The sequence below is a fragment of the Dromiciops gliroides genome, chromosome 5 (genome assembly GCF_019393635.1).
Source record: "Dromiciops gliroides isolate mDroGli1 chromosome 5, mDroGli1.pri, whole genome shotgun sequence".
NCBI lineage: Eukaryota > Metazoa > Chordata > Mammalia > Microbiotheria > Microbiotheriidae > Dromiciops > Dromiciops gliroides.
Window position 1 is genome coordinate 198,025,175 of NC_057865.1, and position 21,573 is coordinate 198,046,747.

At 37.4% G+C, this 21,573-nt stretch overlaps 1 protein-coding gene across 1 annotated transcript in view; it reads left to right on the forward strand.

Moving 5' to 3' along the window:
* CRACR2A (calcium release activated channel regulator 2A) overlaps positions 1 to 21,573 on the forward strand; it is a 210,163-nt gene that overhangs the window by 68,627 nt on the left and 119,963 nt on the right. The window contains exon 3 of the mRNA XM_043967976.1: positions 4,451 to 4,707. Within this exon, the coding sequence (XP_043823911.1) occupies positions 4,492 to 4,707 (216 nt within the window). The 5' untranslated portion in view covers positions 4,451 to 4,491. The remainder of the gene's footprint in view (positions 1 to 4,450; positions 4,708 to 21,573) is intronic.

A 21,573-nucleotide genomic window follows, 5' to 3' on the forward strand; every position in this document is an offset into this window, starting at 1 on the left:
CTATGCTGCAAATAATTATAGATTTTGGTTTTAGATATGTACTTTTAAAAAATCTATTTTTAAATGGTCTTCTATGCATGTATTTTTTAAAGGGTGTTAATGTAAATGAGTGATTCATCAAAAGACTTCTATGCATCTATTAACATAATCATATGGTTTCAGTTGTTTTTATTTTAATATAATTAATTTTGCTATTTTCATAATTTTGAACTATCCTTGAATTCCGGGAAAAATCCAACTTGTTCAGAGTGAATCATTTTTGGATATATTTCTTTAATTTTTTTGTTAGAATTAAATTTAATATTTTTGCATCAATAAAATTGGGCAGCAAGGTGGCACAGTGGATAGAGTGGTGGGCCTAGAGTCAGGGAAGCCCTGAGCTAAAATCCAGCCTCAGATATTCACTATGTGACCCTGGGCAAGTCACTTAACCCTGTTTACCTTAGTTTCCTCATCTGTAAAGTGAGCTGGAGAAGGAAATGACAAATCACCATAGTATCTTTGCCAAGAAAACCCCAAATGGGATCCCAAAGACCCCACACACAACTGAACAACAAAATTTTTGCATCAATATCCATTAGCGATATAGGTCTAAAGTTCTCTTTCTTTGATTTATTCCTCCCTCATTTAGGTATTCAAATCATATTTGCGTCATGAAATGAATTCATTAGGTTTTTTTCTTTTTGCCCATTGATAATGATTTATTTAGAATAGATGCTTGATAGAATTGACATGAAAGTCCATCTGGGCTAGCATTTTTCTTTGGTAGTCCTTTTGTAGTTTGCTCAATTTCAATTTCTGAGGTTAGGCTGTTTAGGATTTCTGCTTCATGCTCTTTTAATTTGGGTATCTGATATTTGTTCAGATATAAATACATTTCCTTTTAATTTTTACTTTTTTGTTTGCAGACAATAGTATGTAGTGGGTTCTATGCATCATTAAAATTTTTTTCTCTGTTATAAATTCATTTAATTCATTAAAAAATTGTGTGTGTGTGTGTGTGTGTGTGTGTGTGTGTATGGGGGTAATTTGATCTCTCTCTTCTTGACCAAAGTAATCTAAGGTTTATTGACTTTGTTCATCTTTTCATAGAACCATATTTTAGTTTGTTTCTCATTTCTATGATCTTTTTATGTTTTTTTTCATTTTCATCTCAACTGTTAAAGGAAAAATAGTTAATGTGTTTTTTCTTCTATCTTTAATATTTCTTCTTCTGTGCTTCTTTTGGGCCCTTTAATTTATTCTTTCTTTGGTTTTTAAACTCAGTACTAAATACATTGTTCCTCTCTTTTTCTATTTTGTTAATGTGTTTTTTACAGAGATATTTTTCTTCTAACTACTTTAGTTGCATCCTCAAAATTTTAATATGCCGTGTCATCATTCATTCTATTTTACAGAGTTGTTTATTGTTTCCAAATATGTTCCTTGGCTTGCTTTTTTTATTCAAGATGCCATTAGTAAGTCTCAATTTAGTTTTGTATCTTTTGTTTGTGTTTCCTGTATTAATTGCTAATGTATTGTATTATGGTTTGCAAAGGATATATTTAGTATTTTGTCTTTTTATATTTGTTTATATTTCTTTGTGCCCTAGCAAATAGTCTGTTTTTGTGAAGGTGCCACATAATTCTGAGAACTGTGTGTATTCATTAATCCCCCCATTCAGAGGAAGTCATTAGCCTTTTAAGGCTTATGGTTTATAAAAGTTAACTTTTCCAATAATCACTTCAGTTTTCTGTTTTCCTTATAATTTATCTTTCTACTAGATTTATCCCCCTAAGAGAACTTGAAAGTTTCTGTTACTCTTTATGTCTTTTTGCTCTTTAGTTAACTTTTCATTAGTCTTGCTTTTCCTACTAGACTAAGATAAGATACAGCCTTTGTTTTAGTCTAGACTCAATTGCAGAATTGAATTATTCTGCAGCAGCCCACCTACAAGACCAATGCAGGTAAACCTGGTTATTGTTCCTTAGAAGTTTAAATGATCCTATAAGCCCTGAAAAGGGGAAACATTTCCTTAAGAGTCTTCCTATGACTATGTGGGTATCTCTATGTTCTTTAGTTTTTTAAAAGTTTTAGGGGCACCTAGATGGTGCCGTGGATAGAGCACTGACCCTGGATTCAGGAGGACCTGAGTTCAAAACTGGCCTTAGACACTTAACACTTACTAGCTGTGTGACCCTGGGCAAGTCACTTAACCCCAATTGCCTCACTTAAAAAAAAAAAAAGTTTTGCTAGCCTGTTATAAGGAAAAGGTATTATTTTCCCCACCACATGTATATATGTATATATTTTTGTTTTGTTTTACTTATTTTTTTCTGTTGTGCTCCATTTAGAAATATATATTCATGAAGAAATCAGTGCCACATGCTGCAATTCATTTTGTATCTTGAGTCATAAGACCTGGTCCTGCTTTCTATGATATCTGTTGCTAAGGTTATGTTATCCTATTTTTTATAGTCATTCTGTATGGTTTTTTTTCCCGATTCTATTTGCTTCATTTTGTATCATTTCATGTAAGTCTTTCCCTGCTTCTCTATATTATCATGATCATCAGTTATAGTCCAGTAATATTCCATTGTGTTCATGTGTCAACATTTATTTAGCCATTCCCCAATGGATGGCCTCTACTTTGTTTCTAGTCCTTTGCTACCACAGAAAATGTTGCAATAAATAATTTTTTGTATGAGGTGTTTATTTTTGTTATTAACCTCCTTAGAATATATGTCAAGCAAACAATCTCTCGGTCAAATAGTGCTATCTCCCTTTTGTTATTACCATTTAAAAATTAATTTTCATGTTATTCTAGAGTTATTTTTCATCCCAGTATGTTTTGTTATTATTTTGTTTAGTTCTATAAGAATCCCCTTGGTAGTTTGATTGGTATAGCACCAAACTTTAAAATAATTTTGGTATTATTGTCATGTTTATTATACTGTCATGGCCCCACCATATTCTTCCATTTATTTAAACAACAATCTATCTTTTTTTTTTCCCTTGGTGAGGCAATTGGGGTTAAGTGACTTGCCCAGCTGTCACACAGCTAGTAATTGTTAAGTGTCTGAGACCAGATTTGAACTTAGGTCCTCCTGAATCCAGGGCCAGTGCTCTATCTATTGTGCCACCTAGCTGCCCCCTTTCATTTACTTTAAAGCTGTGTTTATTTCTTTGAGGAGTATTTTATAATTGTGTATAGACAGGCACTGAATGTGCCTTAGTAGTATAACTAAGATATTTAATGCATTTTGTATGGTATTTCCCTTTCTATCATTGCCTAATCAAAATGGTTTTTTAAAAATTATAATATGGAAACTTTTTGTTGTTGTTGTTGTTGTTGTTGTTTGTTTGTTTTTGCAGGGCAATGGGGGTTAAGTGACTTGCCCAGGGTCACACAGCTAGTAAGTGTCAAGTGTCTGAGGCCGAATTTGAACTCAGGTACTCCTGAATCCAGGGCTGGTGCTTTATCCACTGCGCCACCTAGCCGCCCCCGGAAACTTTTGATTTAATGGATTTCTTTTTAGGTCTGCAACTTTACTGGAGCTTTTTAAAGATATCAATTTTTGCTCTTTTTTTCCCTCAGGATTTTTCTATCACTTGTTCTGCAAATAGGGATAATTTTTTCCTCCACTTTGCCTATCTTTACTCCATTAATTTCTTTCTCTTTTCCTGTTACTTCTGTTAACATATTTAGAACAATGTCAAAATGTAGTGTATGTTGGGGTGAGGGGAAGAATACCCTTGCTTTATTCATGGATTTAGTGGGAAAGCTTTAGTGTTTTTCCATTGAATATAATGCTCGCTTTGGGGTTTATATAATTTATCATATTATAAAAATTCCTCTAAGCATTGCAAGGTATTAAGCAAAAGTAAATATTGTATTTTGTTACACTTTTTTCTATACCTATTGAGAAAATTATATTATTTTAGATGTTTTTGTTTTTAATGGGATTTAAGAAAATGTTGGACAATCTTACACCCCAGTACAAATAAAAATTCATCATAGTGACTGATTTTCTAAAAATAAATTGTCAGTATCTTTCTGCTATGATTTTATCTAAAAATTTTGAATTGATATTCCCTAGTGGTTTTGGACTTAATAGTTCTCTTTCTTTACTTAAACCTTTTCTAGTTTAGGTATTAGGACGGACTATCTATCTATCTGTCTATTTGGTGGGGGTATGGGGGGTTAAATGACTTGCCCAGGGTCACACAGCCAGTGTCAAGTGTCTGAGGCCATATTTGAACTCAGGTACTCCTGAATCCAGGGCCAGTGCTTTATCCACTGCACCACCTAGCTGCCCCCAGGACTATATATTTTTTAATAAAGGGAGTTTGGTGAAATTAGTTTTTTCTCTTCATCATCATTCCCTTTCAATCTTCCCTACTTTTCTCCCCTCTATCCTGCTTCCTACCATTACCTCCCAGCTCACTATCTCTTGTCTTTTCCTATCAGGTTCAGGAACAGAGCTGGACCGTGGATGCTGATCTGACAAGATGGCTGCTCCTGAAAAGAGAGAGGTTCGAGGATCTGGGAAGGCCAGGCTTACACTTAAGGGGAATGGGGCCAACCCCAAGCTCCCGGAGGATGTACAGGGGAGTGGGACAAGGGGACAGGACCCTAGCCAGCTGGATATGTTGAAAAAAGTTCAGGAATTCTTCCAGAACTGTGACACAGAGGGCAAAGGCTTCATCGCCAGGAAGGACATTCAGGTAAGGGGATCTGCTTCTGCGCCCAGTCAGTTAGAGTTAACCTGCTGTGTGTTATGGAGGTTTGTGGCTGACAGTTGATGTTATGGGCAGCCTCCTCCATCCCTATCATCACTAGTGACATCTTCCCGTGGAAAAGATGCCATCCATAGAGCATAGTGGGAAACACACACACACACACACACACACACACACAGGAGGTGGTATCAAAAAATCTAAGTTCAATTCCTGACCTGATGTCATTGGCTATATCATCCTAAGAAAGTCACTTGCTCCTTGAGCCTCAGTTTTTCTCATCATTTGCTCTGCCTGCCTTATAGAGTTTTTTTTTTTTTGAGAAAAGTTCTTTGTAAGCCTTAAAGCACTATAGAAATGTGAATTATTAGTATTTCCCAAAATGAAAAAAACAACCCACTGTTCTTTCTTCCCCATAAATATCCACAAATGATCATTCTCCAGAATTTAGAGGATCATGGGATCACAGATTTGGAACCAAAAGAGATCTAGAGATTGTCTGGAAGCAGTCTATACTGATTATTAAAGGACTATACTGGGAGTCAGAACATCTGAGTAAAGTTTACTGTACCCTATATGAAGGAAGGAAGGAAGGAAGGAAGGGAGGAAGGGAGGAAGGAAGAAAGAAAAAGTAACTCTAGAGAGCTTACCATATACAAAGCATTGTGCTAAGTGCTGGGAAAACACATAGGAAAACAAGACAGTGAGCCACTGATCTCAAGGACAGAGGGAGGCAACACATAGAGGAGTTTCAGCAGCAAATCAGATGGAAAGATTCCATGGTCCTTAGGGTGCAGTGGGAAAGCAGATGGTAATACATCATGTTTATTGTTATTCCCACCCTTAAAACCATATCCATTTCTTATGTTAAACCATTTGACAATGCCAAGAACTTTGGGGAGGAGAACTTTATTTTTCTTCAGTCTTCAGTAGCTGGGGGGAAGAGAGGGCATTTGCTGCTATTCCCAAGGCTCTTAAACTTACCTTCTCCTCAATGGCAGTTGGTCAGTTCTTGGTATTGGTGGTGGAGGCTCTGGAGGGTCGGAGGGAGGGATGGCCTGTTGTCCTCAGGGATTGTTCTCCTTAATGACAGCTTTGGATGCCAGGCTGTAATTGGGGCAGGCAATCTAGTGACCACAGTTATTTCCAGGACTCTTAGGCTCAGGGTCCTGAGCTTTCTCCATCTCAGTCTGAGGGGAGGTAGTGAGTGAAGCAGTGATGAATGGTGCTTTGCCTTGCTTGACCCATACCACCTCCTGCCTCTTTGTCAGGGTGCCTCAGCTGGTTTATGACCTTGGAGAAAGGAGAAAGGAAAGAATTTTCCCCCCAGAAAAATCTTGAATATAAATTAGAAATGATATCTGCTCCCATTTTTGAGTGCTTGAAGCTATCTCAAGAGCTCTGAAGTAATTCAGCTCATTCAATTTAACCAATGTTTATTTTCTTTTTTAGCCTTTATGCATCTTATTAAAATAAAACATTAAAGGTTTAGCATTTGAAAAAGTTTCAATTTCAAATTCCCTTCCTCCCTCTGCCCCTCCCCCAGCCATTGAAAAGTCAAGAAATAGTATACCCGTTATATATTTGAAGTGACTCAAAAGGCATTTCCACATGAGCCATATTGTGGGGGAGGGCAGAAGTGCAAGACAAATAAAATGAAAGCAAATATGCTCCAATGTGCACTCAGAGTGCTTCAGTTCTCTCTTAGGTGGATAGCATTTTTCATCATGAGGCCTTGGGAATTGGCTTGGATCACTGGAATGATCAGAGTAGCTTAGTTTTTGTGCAGTTAGTTATTTAACCAATGTTTATTAAGCCTGTGGATCTGGAGCAGATACAGAATTGAGATAAGATTTAGTTCTTGCCTTCAGGCTGTCTAGAAGGGGTGAAAGAAACTACATGGATAATTATAGCTTGAGGTAATAGCAATAACTAGCATTTCTATAAGGAAGCTAAGGTTTGTAAAGCACTTTACATATGTTATCTCAATTTGATCCTCACAACAACCTGATGAGGTAAATGCTATCATTACTCCCATTTTTACAGAAAATTTACAGGAAATTGAGACAGTGAGAGAATGACTTGCCCAGGATCACAAAGCTAATTAGTGGGGCAGCTAGATGGCGCAGTGGATAGAGCACCGGCCCTGGATTCAGGAGTACCTGAGTTCAAATCCGGCCTCAGACACTTAACACTTACTAGCTGTGTGACCCTGGGCAAGTCACTTAACCCCAATTGCCTCACTAAAAACAAAAACAAAAACAAAAACAAAAAACAAAGCTAATTAGTGTCTGAAGCAGGTTTTGATAAAAGGTCTTCCTGACCCCAACTCCAACCATTTGTCAACTGCACCACCCAGCAACCCAAGATGGGCTGACAAGAGATGCAAAACAAAGTGAACTGTTTGGTCTAATGGAGATGGTCCTGCAGACTGATTCCTGGGTGAGGTGGCTTTGGAATTGGGTTTTAAAGGATGGATAGGAATTCAGAAGTCCTTGAGGGAGATCAAGGAAATTCCGTGAGCAAGGGCAGAGAGTTGAGAAAGCACAGGGTATGTTTGGGGACAGAAGGATCCTTTCCAACTGGAACATAACGTATGTGGCTGATAATAATAAGAAATGAAGCCAGGAAGGTAGAGTATCATCTGATTGAGAACCTTGGATGCCAGATTAAAATGTTTGAACCTTAAAATTGGGAGCCAATGAGCAGAGGAATGATGTAACTATATGCTTACATGAGGAAGATTATTCTATGTATGAAGCATAGATTGGACATGTGTACAAAGCATAGGTAGGAAGATGCATGGGGAGACATCTTAAGAGGTTATTACAGAGATAAATGGCAGTGGTGGGTCTGTATTAGGATGGCGGCAGTGAGAATCTAATGCTCTATGGGGAGCCTCAGGAAAGTTCATTGAGCAGCTTAGAAACAGGAAAGGCAGTATTGTTTGGGTAAGCATTTCTCACTGTGTGGTCTGGAGGTGTTTAGGGTCCCTGAGACCCTTTCAGGGCATCTCTGAGGTGAAAACTATTTTCATGTTAATACTAAAATGTTTTTATTTCTATTCAAATATTAATAGATAAAACTCGTTCACAATTGAGGAGTCCTCAATGATTTTTAAAAAATAAAGAAGTATTTTATTATTTTCCAGTTACATGTAGAGATTGTTTTCAACATTTTTTTTTTTGGTGAGGCAATTGGGGCCAAGTGACTTGCCCAGGGTCACACAGCTAGTAAGTGTCAAGTGTCTGAGGCTGGATCTGAACTCAGGCACTCCTGACTCCAGGGCCATTGCTCCATCCACTGCGCCACCCAGCTGCCCCCTCAACATTTGTTTTTATAAGATTTCTAATTTCAAATTTTTCTCTCTCCCTCCCTCCCTTCACTTACCTCCTCCCCAAGACAGCAGGTAATCTGATATAGGTTACATATATACAATAACATTAAACATATTTCTGCATTAGTCATGTTATAAGGGAAGAATCAGAGCAAAAGCACCAAAAACAAAAGAAATAGTATGGTTCAATCCGCATCCATATTCCACAGTTCTTTTTTTTTCTGGATTTAGAGAGCCTTTTCCATCATGAGTCCTTTGGAACTTTCTTGTACCATTGTATTGGTGAGAAGAATCAAATCTATCACAGTTGATCAACACATAATGTTGATGATACTGTGTATTATGTTCTTCTGGTTCTGCTCATCTCACTCATCATCAGTTCATGCAAGTCCTTCCAGGTTTCTCTGAACTCCTCCTGCTCATCGTTTCTTACAGCACAATAGAATTCCATTACATTCATATACCACAGCTTGTTCAGCCATTCCCCAACTGATGGGCATCCCCTCAATTTCCAATTCCTTGCCACCACAAAAAGAATAGCTATAAATATTTTTGTACATGTGGGTCCTTTTCCCTTTTGTATGATCTCTGGGAAAAAGACCCAAAAATGGTATTGCTGGGTCAAAGGGCATGCACAGTTTATTAGCCCTTTGGGCATAATTCCAAACTGCTCTCCAGAATGGTTGGATTAGCTCCACCAACAATGCATTAGTGTTCCAATTTTTCCACAGCTTCTCCAACATTTATTATTTTCCTTTTTTGTCATATTAGCCAATCTGATAGGTGTCAGGTGGTACCTCAGAGTTGTTTTAATTTGCATCTCTCTAATCAATAGTGATTTAGAGCATTTTTTCATATGGGAATAGATAGCTTTGATTTCTTCATCAGAAAACTGCCTGTTCATATCCTTTGACCATTTCTCAATTGGGGAATGACTTGGATTCTTATAAATTTGATTTAGTTCCCTATATATTTTAGAAATGAGGCCTTTATCAGAAGTACTGGCCATAAAAATTGTTTCCCAGCTTTCTGCCTCCCTTCTAATTTTGGATGCATTGCTTCTGTTTGTACAAAGCCTTTTTAATTTAATGTAATCAAAATCATCCATTTTGCATTTCACAATATTCTCTATCTCTTGTTTGGTCATAAACTGTTTTCCTTTCCAAAGATCTGAAAGGTAGACTATTCCTTTCTCTCCTAATTTACCTATGGTATCACCTCTTATGGCTAAATCATGTACCCATTTTGACCTTATTTTAGTATAAGGTGTAAGATGTTGGTCGATGCCTAATTTCTGCCATACTATCTTCCAGTTTTCCCAGAAGTTTTTGTCAAATACTGAGTTCCTATCCCAGAAGCTGGAGTCTTACTAAAGTCATTTATTCCTGTCTCTCATGTGCCTCACTTATTCCATTGGTCCTCCACTCTATTTCTTAGCCAGTACCAGATAGTGATGACTGCCGATTTATAGTATAGCTTCAGATTTGGTACAGCTAACCCACCTTCCTGCACACTTTTAATTATTTCCCTTGATATTCTTCACCTTTTGTTTTTCCAGATAAATTTTGTTATTGTTTTTTCTAGCTCTATAAAATAATTTTTAGGTAGTCTGATTGGTATGGCATTGAATAAGTAAATTAATTTAGGTAGAATTGCCATTTTTATTATATTAGCTTGGCCTATCCATGAGCAACTGATATTTTTCCAATTATTTAGATCTGATTTGATTTGTGTGAAAAGTGTTTTGTAATTGTGTTCATAGAGTTCCTGGGATTGTCTTGGCAAGTAGACTCCCAAGTATTTTATATTGTCTACTGTTGCTTTAAATAGAATATCTCTTTCTATCTCTTGCTGCTGGACTTTGTTAGTCATGTATAGAAATGCTGATGATTCATGTGGATTTATTTTATATCCTGCTACTTTGCTAAAATTGTTAATTGTTTGAAGTAATTTTTAGTTGATTCTCTAGGATTCTCTAAGTATACCATCATATCATCTGCAAAGAGTGATAGTTTTGTTTCCTCCTTGCCTATTCTAATTCCTTTAATTCCTTTTTCTTCTCTGATTGCTAAAGCTAACATTTCTAGTACAATATTAAATAATAGAGGTGATACTGGAAACCCTGTTTCACCCCTGATCTTATTGGGAAAGCCTCTAACTTAACCCCATTACATATAATGCTTGCTGATGGTTTTAGGTAGATACTGCTTATTATTTTAAGGAAAGCTCCACCTATTCCTAAGCTCTCTAGTGTTTTATTAAGAATGGGTGCTGTATTTTGTCAAAAGCTTTCTCTGCATCTATTGAAATAATCATATGATTTTAGTTATTATGGATGTGGTTGATTATGTTAATAGTTTTCCTAATGTTGAACCAGCCCTGCATTCCTGGTATAAATCTCACCTGGTCATAGTGTATTATCCTGATGATAACTTGCTGTAATCTCCTTGCTAATATCTTATTTAGGATTTTAGCATCAATATTCATTAGGGAAATTGGTCTATAATTTTCTTTCTCTGTTTTTGCTCTGCCTGGTTCTGGTATCACCACCATATTTGTGTCATAAAGCGAATTTGGTAGAACTCCTTCTTCACCTATTTTCCAAATAATTTGTATAATATAATAGCTTTTTAAGTTGCATGCCCAATTCATTAATCTCCTCTTTCTCTTTTTTATTCATGTAAGCATTTAGAGCTCCCCTAAGCACTGCTTTGGCTGCATCCCATAGATTTTGGTATGTTGTCTCATTATTGTCATTCTCTTGGATATAGTTATTGATTGTTTCTATGATTTGTTGTTTGGCCCATTCATTCTTTAGAATGATATTATTTAGTTTCCAAATGATTTTTATTCTACTTTTCCCTGGCTCTTTCTTACATGTAATTTTTATTGCATCATGATATGAGAAGGATGCATTTACTATTTCTGCCTTTCTACATTTGACTCCAATGTTTTTGTGCCCTAATACATGGTCAGTTTTTGAAAATGTGCCATGTACTGCTGAGAAAAAGGTATATTCCTTTCTATCCCCATTCAATTTTCTCCAGACATCTATCATATCTAACTTTTCTAGTAATATATTCACCTCTTTCACTTCTTTCTTATTTCTTTTTCAGCTAGATTTATCTAATTCTGAGAGGGGGATATTCAGATCTCCCTAGTATAGTATTACTGTCTAATTCCTCTTGTAACTCATTTAACTTCTCTAAGAACTTGGATGCTATACCACTTGGCGCTTACATATTTAATATTGATATTACCTCATTATCTATAGTACCTTTTAGCAAGATGTAATTTCCTTCCTTATCTCTTTTAATTTGATCTATTTTTGCCTTTGCTTTGTCTGAGATAAGGATTGCTATCCCTGCTTTTTTTACTTTAGCTGAAGCATAACATATTCTGCTCCAACCTTTTACCTTTACTCTGTGTATATCTCTCTGTTTCAAATGTGTTTCTTGTAAACAGCATATTGTAGGATTCTGGTTTTTAATCCACTCTGCTGTTCACTTCCATTTTATAGCAGAGTTCATCCCATTCACATTCACAGTTATTATTACTAGCTGTCTATTCCCTCCATTCTATTTACCCTCTTTGTACTTTCCCCCCCTTCTTTCACACTATTCCTCCTCACCATTTTGCTTCTTACCCCTGCCTCCCCCAATCTTCCTTCCCTTTTATCACCCCCTCCCTCCCTTTTCTTTTACCCTTTTCTCCCTTGCTTCTGCCCTCCCCTCTATCAGTTCCCCCTTTCCCCCTTACCCTTTTACTTACCTAAAGAATAAGTTTATTTATCCAAATGAATATATATGTTATTCCCTCTTTAAATCAAATCTAGTGAGAGTAAGGTTGAAACAATGTTCACCCCCCATTCTTTCCCTCGATTGTAATAGGTTTTTTGCACCTCTTCATATGATATAATTCACCCCATTCCACCTCCCCTTTCCTCTTTTCCCCATAAACTCCCTTTTTAACCCCTTAATTGTCTTTATATCATCATATCAAAGACAATTTATATTTATACCCTCTGTGTATAATCCTTCTTGTATAATTCTCAAGAATTATAAGCATTATTTTCCCATGTAGGGATGTAAACAGTTTAACCTTATTGAGTATCCTTTTCCCCCCTTGTTAGCCTTTTCAAACTTCACTTGAGTCTTGTATGTTAAGATCAAATTTTCTATTCAGTTCTGGGCATTTCATCAGGAAACCTTGAAAGTCCCTAATTTCATTGAATGTCCATCTTTTCCCCTGAAAGAGAATGAACATTTTTGCTGGATAATGGATTCTTGGCTGCAATCCAAGCTCCTTTGCCTTCTGGAATATCATATTCCAAGCTTTGCGGTCCTTTAATGTTGAAGCTGCCAGGTCCTGAGCAATCCTGACTGTGGCTCCATGATATTTAAATTGCTTCTTTCTGGCTGCTTGGAGTATTTTCTTTTTCACCTGATAATTCTGGAATTTGGCTACAATATTCCTTGAAGTTTTCCTTTTGGGGTCTCTTTCAGGAGATGATTGGTGGATTCTTTCAATGAGGATTTTATCCTCTGATTCTATGATATCAGGGCAGTTGTCCTGGTATATGGTGTCTAGATTCTTTTTCTGATCACGACTTTCAGGCAGTCCAATGATTCTCAAATCGTCTCTCCTGGATCTGTTTTCCAGGTCAGTTGTCTTTCCAATGAGGTATTTCACATTTTCTTCTATTTTTTTTTTATTCTTTTGATTCTGCTTGACTGATTCCTGGTGTCTCATTGAATCATTATCTTCCAACTGTCCAATTTTAATTTTTAAGGCACTGTTTTCTTCAGTGAGATTATGCACCTTTTCTTCCATTTGGCCAAATGAATTTTTTAAGGAATTGCTTTCTTCAGTCAATCTTTGTGCTTCCTTTTTTTTTTTTTTTTTTGTGAGGCAGTTGGGGTTAAGTGACTTGCCCAGGGTCACACAGCTAGTAAGTGTCAACTGTCTGAGGTTGGATTTGAACTCAGGTCCTCTTGAATCCAGGGCTGGTGCTCTATCCACTGTGCCATCTAGCTGCCCTTGTGCTTCTTTTTCCAAGCTTCTGATTCTTTGTGCTTCCTTTTCCAAGCTGCTGATTCTTATTTCATAATTGTCTTGTGTTGCTTTCATTTCTCTCCCCATTTCTCTCAGTTGATTTTTAAAATCCTTTTTGAGCTCTTCCAAGAAGGCTTTTTGTTCTTGAGACCAATTCATCTTCCCTCTTGAGGCTTCACATGGAGGCACTTTGACAGTATTGTCCTCATCTGAGTTTGTGTTTGCCTCTTACCTGTGGACACATAAGCTCTCAATGGTAAGAGCTCCTTTTTGTTTTTTACTCATATTGCAGCTTTTTTTTTTTAAGTTGAGGTCTGCTCTGGGGGCACCAGGGTCTCTGTTTCAAACTTCTTGTGCTGGGGTATAGGGGCTGTGTCACTGACTTTCTACACTGAGGCCTCTATGGTTTGTGGATTTCTCACCACCCTGGGTGCATGCTGGGATGGCTAGGCCTGGTCATGCCTGTCCTGTGGGTGGCCCTCTAGCTGGCAACCTGCCCTCTTGGGTGGTGCAGGTGGGTTTTGCCACTGTTCTGATGCACCACCAGCTTGTTGAGCCAGGATCCAGGGGCCTCAGTTGCTTGGCTGTTACCTACAGCTTCCTTCTGACTTGCCCCCACCTCTTCCACGTGCTGTGCTACGCTGCAGTGCGCTGTGCCTCCCTTTTGCCTGAGTGAGACTGACCTTTCCTGAGGTCTTCTAAATTATCTCTGGTTGGAAAACTGTGTCTCTCTGTCTCTTTGCAGGTTCTGTAGTTTCAGAATCCATCCAGAGGCTTGATTTGATGTTTTTTTTGAGGGAACTGAAGGAGAGCTCAGGCAGCTTGCTGGCTTTTCTCCGTCATCTTGGCTCGCCTTCCTCCTGCCCCGTCCTCAATAATTTTTAAGAGTAAAGGCATTGGTTGGGGGGGGGGGGTAACTAGGTGGTGCAATGGATAGAGCACCAACCCTGGATTCAGGAGGACCTGAGTTCAAATGTGACCTCAGACACTTGACCCTTACTAGCTATGTGACCTTTGGCAAGTAACTTAACCTCAATTGCCTCACCCAAAAACAAAACAAAACAAAAGAAAAACAAGAGTAAAGGGGTTGGGGCAGCTGGGTCGCACATTGGATAGAGCACAGTCCCTTAAAGTTAGGAGGGTTTGAGTTCAAATCTGCCCTCAGAATAGCTATGTGACCTTGGGCAAGTCACTTAACCCTGATTGCCTAAGGGGAAAAAAGAGTAAAGGGATCCTGGAACCAAAAATTTTGAGAACCGTAGTTGTAGAAGAAAGAGGGCCCCAGTTTTGGAGTTAGGTGATTGCTATGTAAGATAGTGATTCTTCTGCTTACCAACCACAAGTCCTTAGGCAATTTATTTTACTTCCCTGGCCTCCCATTTGTCATCTGAAAAATGAGGGAGACTGGATAAGCTCTAGGCTCCCTTGCAGCTCTAAATACATCAATATCTATTTGGAGTTCCAGTCCTGGTGCTGCTTATAACTAGTGTGAGTCTGAGCACACTGCATCTCTTGGGCTCTCAGTTCCCTCATCTGTAAAGGGAGGGCATTCACCCTTCTAGCTTGAAATATCTTATTCAGTGATCCTAAGTATAGTGTCTTTCCACCAAATGGCCTGGAAGGAATCTTCAAAGATCATGTTGTCTGTTCTTCTGCTTCCACAACGTAACGGCACTGTACTATATTCCCAGAGGAAAAGAGCAGCTTCCCTTTTCCTTAATTTTCTGAGGTTATAGCCAATCCATAGACCTAAAGGATATCATTTAACATCTCTCTGCCTCATTTTCCTCACCTATGAAATGGGGATAATAATATCATCTACCTCCCAGGGTGGTTGTGAGGTTGAATGAGATAATATTTGTAAAGTGCTTTGCAAAAGTTAAATACACATGTATTTACAGATACACGAATATATGTAAATATTTATAAATATATGTGTGTATATGAAACTGTGATTATTATTAGTCTTAGAGTTCTTCTTAGCATATTACCTAAATTCCTTGTACTATAATCATAATTTCACCCAGAAACTCATAAAGAAAATGGAACGTTTAGTTCAACCCTAGAAAAACAATTTTCCCACTTCCTATTTTATCTCTAACTCCATAAAAAAAGCATTATCTGGGGTACTATATCTATGCTTGAAAGGCAGGTGTGTATAACTTACCACTGACAAATTTTTTTAATTTTTTTTTTATAACAAAAGAGATAGAAGCTGGACAACGAAATGGTTCAACAACTATATTACCCTTAAATATCATGTCTGCTTAGAGGGAAAACTTGGGGGTTCCAAGTTGGTTCTGGCACTTTGGATGAAAGTCAATATCTTGTCTGTCCCTCTTAGCCTCGGGGAACATCCTTTGAAGACTTCCACTTATAGTTTTTTTTGTCCACTAGCCAACCTTTCAGCTAAAGGAGAAAAATAAGACTTGGAAATTTTCAGTCATTTCCCATCAATATCCTCTGACCAACTATGTATTAAAATTAATGATTTGTAATCTATTTCTATTTTGTAAAGACATTTCTAGCATTACACAGGACAGCTAGTGGATAGAGTACTGGATCTTGAATGAGGAAGGCCTGGATTCAAATCTGGCTTCAAACACTTACTAGCAGTGTGACCCTGGGAAAGTCACTTAACCCTGTTTGCTTCAAATGTAAAATGAGTTAGAGAAAGAAATGACAAACCACTACAGTATCTCTGCCAAGAAAAAATGGGATCACAAAGAGTCGGACATGACTGAAATGACAGAACAAAGCATTAGATTGTGCATCAGAAGTTATTAACAGAAGCACTTTTGGAAACTTTTGACAAGCCTCAATTCCGGCTTTTTAACTCCATAATTAACTATCACAGATTTGTGGGGGTGTTTTTAAATATTATAATCAATTCTTAATCAGCCACTCTAATGGAGAAGAGATGAGGTATAGAGAATTCTAGCTATGTAGCCCCAAATTGGAAACTAAAAAGGTGTTCTATTGAGGAATTACTAAATAAATTGTGGTATATGAATATATTGGAATATTTTTATGCCATAAGAAATGATTAAATGAACAATTTTAGAAGTAATTGGAAAGATCTTCATGAACTGAAACAGTGAAGTGAGCAGAACTAGGAAAACAATTCATACAGCAATAGAAACAGAGGGGAAAAAAACTTTGAAAAAATTTTAGAGCTCTAATCAAAGTAATGATAAGCCAAAATGCAGAAGGAGACAGACAGTTTTGAACACGGCTTGTGTGAGAGTCTATTTTTTCCAGACTATGTAGATATGTATTAAGGGATTTGTTTATTTATTCATATTTTACTTAATAGTTTGAGATAGTGAGAGGGACAGATTAATTTTAATAGTGCTTATTACTTGAAAAATAAAAATAAAAAAATTAAAAGAGAATGATAACCAAGGGATAAGCTTAAAAGAAAAAGCATTTGTATTTGATTTTGGAATGTAGTCTGACATAATCAAAGAGAAATAAGTTCAGACACTTTTCTCTACTCTTCCTACTTTGCTCCCCAACTCCAACCAGCTGCTCATCTTAGGTAGGAGGCAAAAGTGGCTGTGATGGAGAAACCACAAAGCTGATACCTCACTTAAGGACTGGCTGCTGTCTTTATTTCTAATAGCCTACTCACAGGATTGTTCTGGGTAAAAATGCTTTGAAAACCTTTTTGTTGTTCAGTTGTGTCCAACTCTTCATAACTTCATTTGGGGTTTTCTTGACAAAGATACTGGAGTGAGTTCCCATTTCCTTTTCCAGCTCATTTTACAGTTGAGGCAAACAGTGTTAAATGACTTGCCCAGGGTCACACAGCTAGTAAGTGTCTGAGGTCATATTTGAACTCAGGTCTTATTGATACTTAGCCTGGTGCTGTATCCACTGCACCACCTAACTTCTCTATCTTAAAACAACAGTGGATAGAAAGTTGGTGTTGAAACCAGGAAGATTCAGGTTCAGATCCTGCCTCTGACATATACCATCTCTGTGTGACCCTGGCAAGTCTCTTAACTTCTTAGGGCTTGAGAAAACTCTAAGTCTCTAAATTGCAGGGAATATGTTGACCTGCATCCCTGGAGGGAGTTTTCTTACCTTCTACATATCACTGAAATCACAGGTCCATTCCCTATCTCCCTATTATTAACTTCTGAAGTCTTTATGTGCTTATTAGCTCCATACAGGCTATAATTATGGACTGTGAAAGATGTGCTAATGTGAAGAAACATCAGTCAACGCTCAAGAAAACATACGGTCAGCTTTCAAATTTCTATGGAAGGCTTTTGTGTGTTGTAATTTGTCTGCCGTTAAAAATAACTCTCAACTCCTTGTGGGCACGATCCTGCTTCTGCCTAACTACTTTGTGGATACCAGCAGTGCCCTCTTCCTTTGCCTTCACTGCATTATTGATATTACTCCCATCTTTTTATTCTCACACCTAGGTTAACCTGCAGACTGACAGGAGAGAGACTGGCAGGAGGCTTTAAGTTTATTAAGAAAAACCAAATGCAGCTATAAGGAAGGCCCTTATAGAGCAGGAAAGGGAGCAAATTCAGGGGGCAGATTATGGTGTCTTAGGTGTGCTTGGGGAGATGGATAGAAAAAGAATCAGTTGAAAGGATGACCTAGCTATGACCAAGATCAAGTCCCTCTTAACCTTTCTGAGACTATTCCCTCAATTGTAAAATAGAGATTATAATGCTTGTTCTATTTATATCATGGGTTGTGAAAATATTGTGGTAAAAATCTAAGAGCTCTTCATAATTGTTAGGTTTTTTGTTTTTGTTTTGGGGAAGAATTAGGGCATGATGAGGTTTTTCTGATCCCTGGAGAGGAGAGGTACACTAGGACATTTTTTTTAATGCCTCTTGGTAGGGGGACAAAACACATAATCAATGTTCTTTCTAATTTATTTAAGGTGTGAGAGTGGAGGCAGCCCCTCATGGTCAAAAAACCATACTAACCCCACCCCCCAAAAAAAAACCCAGCCTCCATGAACAGAGCTTAGTTATTAGTAAGGTGAGGGTCAGCTGTGCTGGTACCCCAGCATCTCTAATACCAGTCCATCTGCCAAGAGTCAGATTGGTCTGTCCCCTTGGTCTGGCAAGACCTATGCAGATTGGGTTTTGCAGAGAGATCTTGCTTTGCCAGAGTTTGTTTTGAGCTTATTCTTGGGCACATGGGGAATCAGAAGCACAGGATTCTGGTCTCCATAGTAAGTCACATCCCAGCAGACAATGGAAGAAGAATGAGTGGAAACTGGGTATGAACCCAAGGAAAGAGCTGAAGCCTTCCATGGAATGCTTATCACAATCAAACTGGACCACTCTCCCTCAAAACAAATTTTATGTTTTCTTGCCTCTATACCTTTACTCATGCAATTCCTTATGCCTAGAATGTCATCCATTCCTTTGAAGACCAATTCAAACATCACTTTCCTCTTTTGAAGTCCACAAAATTAAAATGTTGTAAAAATTATGATAGTTGTAATATACCACCCTCTAGATCATTCTCCCTCCTTTCTCAAGGAGTTCCGCACCTAGTTCACTATCTTCCTCAATTCCATAGGTCTTGTTCTAAGGGGCTCTACTATCCATGTAGGCATCCCCTAGAGCTTTCTAACCTCTCATTTCCTTAAACTCCTTAAAACCTATGACCTACTCTTATATTCCACTTCAGCCATTCATAAGAATAGCCACATTCTAACTGCACCTATTACTCACAAATGTTTCACTAAATTTGGATCAACATATCACACCATATACCACAGTAAGTTCCAAATTGGACTAAGATGTAAAAGGTAACATTATGAAAAATTAAATTATCAGGGAAGAAAATATTTTTCATAACTATGGATCTGGGAAGAGCTCTTGATCAAATAGGACATAAAGTGGACCACAAAATTTAACAACTTTGATTAGATAAAGTTAAAAAGCTTTTGTACAGACAAAATATAGTTACCTGGTGAAAAAAATATTTGTAGCAAATGTCTTTGACAATGGTCTGATATCTAAAATATATAGGAAAGTATTTTAAATATATAAAAATAAGAGCCATTACCCAACAAATTAATGGTCAAGGTATACAACTAGGCAGTTCCTATGGGAAGAAATCTAAGCTATTAATAACAATATGAAAAAAAATACTGCAAACCAACAGTATGTAGAGAAATAAAAATTAAAATAACTCTGAAATTCTACTTCACAACCATCAGAGTGACAAGTTGACAAAAAAGGAAAATGACAGATTTTGGAAAATATATAAGTAAAGTGGCACAAAACCTAAACGATGAGCCATAGAGATGTGAGTTGGGGCTATTATTAGCTATTCAATGAAAGCCAGAGTGACTTCGGTTTAATGGTGTAGTCAAGTAACTCCATTTAAAAGACAATGGACTTTTTAAAGCCTGTCTTTTCAAAGCTATATTTTAAGAAATCAAAAATTTGTGCAGGATGAAAAGTAAATTGTCCCAGCTTTTTTGAAAAAAAAAATAATAAATGGAGGAGGAAGATGAGGAGGGGGAGGAGTAAAGAGAAAGGATGAACAACAACAAGGGTTCTCCATGAGGTCTCTACATAGAAAGAAAGACTTCCAGAGTTAAACCTTGTCACACATATCTCTTACATGTGTGCTTCATTACTATTATGGTCTAATTATGACTTAAGTGCTTAAAGTTGGTATCAAACATGAACATTTGCAAATATAAAGAGAACTGTTTGTAAAAAAAACTTAAATCCTTTTTGTGTGTAGCTTTTATGTCTTTAAAATATACAATGAATTGAGCACATTTGTTTCATTTCTTTCTTTTCTCATCTGTGCATTTTTTAAATGCTAAGATAACATTCTCCCCCATCCCATAGAACTGAAAAGTAATTTCTTCCTTGTTTCTCCAAATTGTTTATGATATGTATGACATTTTATATCTAGGTTACATATGCATCTATTTGATATAGAAGGATAAATAGAATAGTCAATCAGTAAGTCCACAAGTATTAACTATGAAACAGGCCCCTAAATTCAGAGGATACTCTGAGATTCTGCAATTCAATGATCTGGGCTTTCTTTGAACATGGTGCAAACTGATATCAATGGCTATAATACTGTTTCAAGTTGCTTTTGTTTTCACTCATTCATTCGTTCATTTGTTCATTCATTGGTGGGATAATCATTAGGAAGTTTCTTGCTGTGACCCAGTGCTTTCATCATTAAGCAGATTTCTAAGGTGGCACCATCAGTACCATTACATAGTCTCTAAAAGAACATGTAAAATGAGACAGCTGTACCATTCAAAATCCAAGGTTGCATAACCTAGACCCAGTATTTCTTCAGGCTGGGGCTTGGAACCCCAGTGATCATGAATGGGGATTTCTAAGGGATTCACAGACACTATAACTTGCCAAACTCCAAAGAACTGTTTTATAGTGATGGGAGATTATTAGATGCATGAAAGGGTTGAATTAGCTTCCTTCCTATTGCTGGTTCTAGACTTGTTCATAAGAGCAGCTAGTTGGCACAGTGGATAGAGCAGCAGACCTGGAGTTAGGAAGACTTATCTTTTTGAGTTCAAATCTGACCTCAGACACTTACTAGCTGTGTGACCCTGAGCAAGTCACTGTTCGACTCAGTTTCCTCATCTGTAAAATGATCTGGACAAGGAAATGGCAAATCACTCCAGTGTTTTTGCCAAGAAAACTCTGAATGTGGTTATGAAGAGTCAGACATGATTGGAAAATGACTAAACAACAACAACCAGATATGTATGATTCTTAGAGAGATCTCAATTCCTGAGAGTGAAACAGGAGTTGGTACCTTGTGGTAGTTCTCTGAGGACAAACCATAGGTCTTATTTAAGGAATTGTTAATCTTATCATTTGGGGGAAGCAGGGGAGAATGGGGATATAGAAGAGGACCTGAATGGCACAACTGTGCTATGCCAGGATGAACAATGCCAGGATGCTATAACCTGATAAAGCCTTGAATCAGAAATCTGGTACTTCCAGGTCTATAAAGATTTATTGTTTCCCAATTGCTAAGTGAACAGTTATCTAGGCCCTCCTTCTGGCTTAACCCCATTAGTTAAGAAGTAGACATGTTGACCTTCCACAGAATAAATATAACACTGAATACCTAGGGGATATTGTGAGGCTAAGTGGGGTAATATATGGTTCTCCATTTCCTTAGAAGGATGACAGATGTGTGATAATGAAGATGGGGATGAAAGGTTTTTGTTTTTTGTTAAAGAAAAATAGACCCTTTAAACATACTCTCCTTCATGGCAAGGAATGTTGTTTTGTTTCGCTTTTTCCCTTCTGATTTTTGCATCCCCAGCTCCCGTTGTAGTAAACTGTGGCGTGGTTTGTTATTCTTGTCTTGTGTTTTCACTGGGGTAGAGGAGGATGCCTGTGGAAACCCAGGTCCTCCTGACCCTAAGACCAGCCATCTATACAATCAATAAGCATTTATTAAAG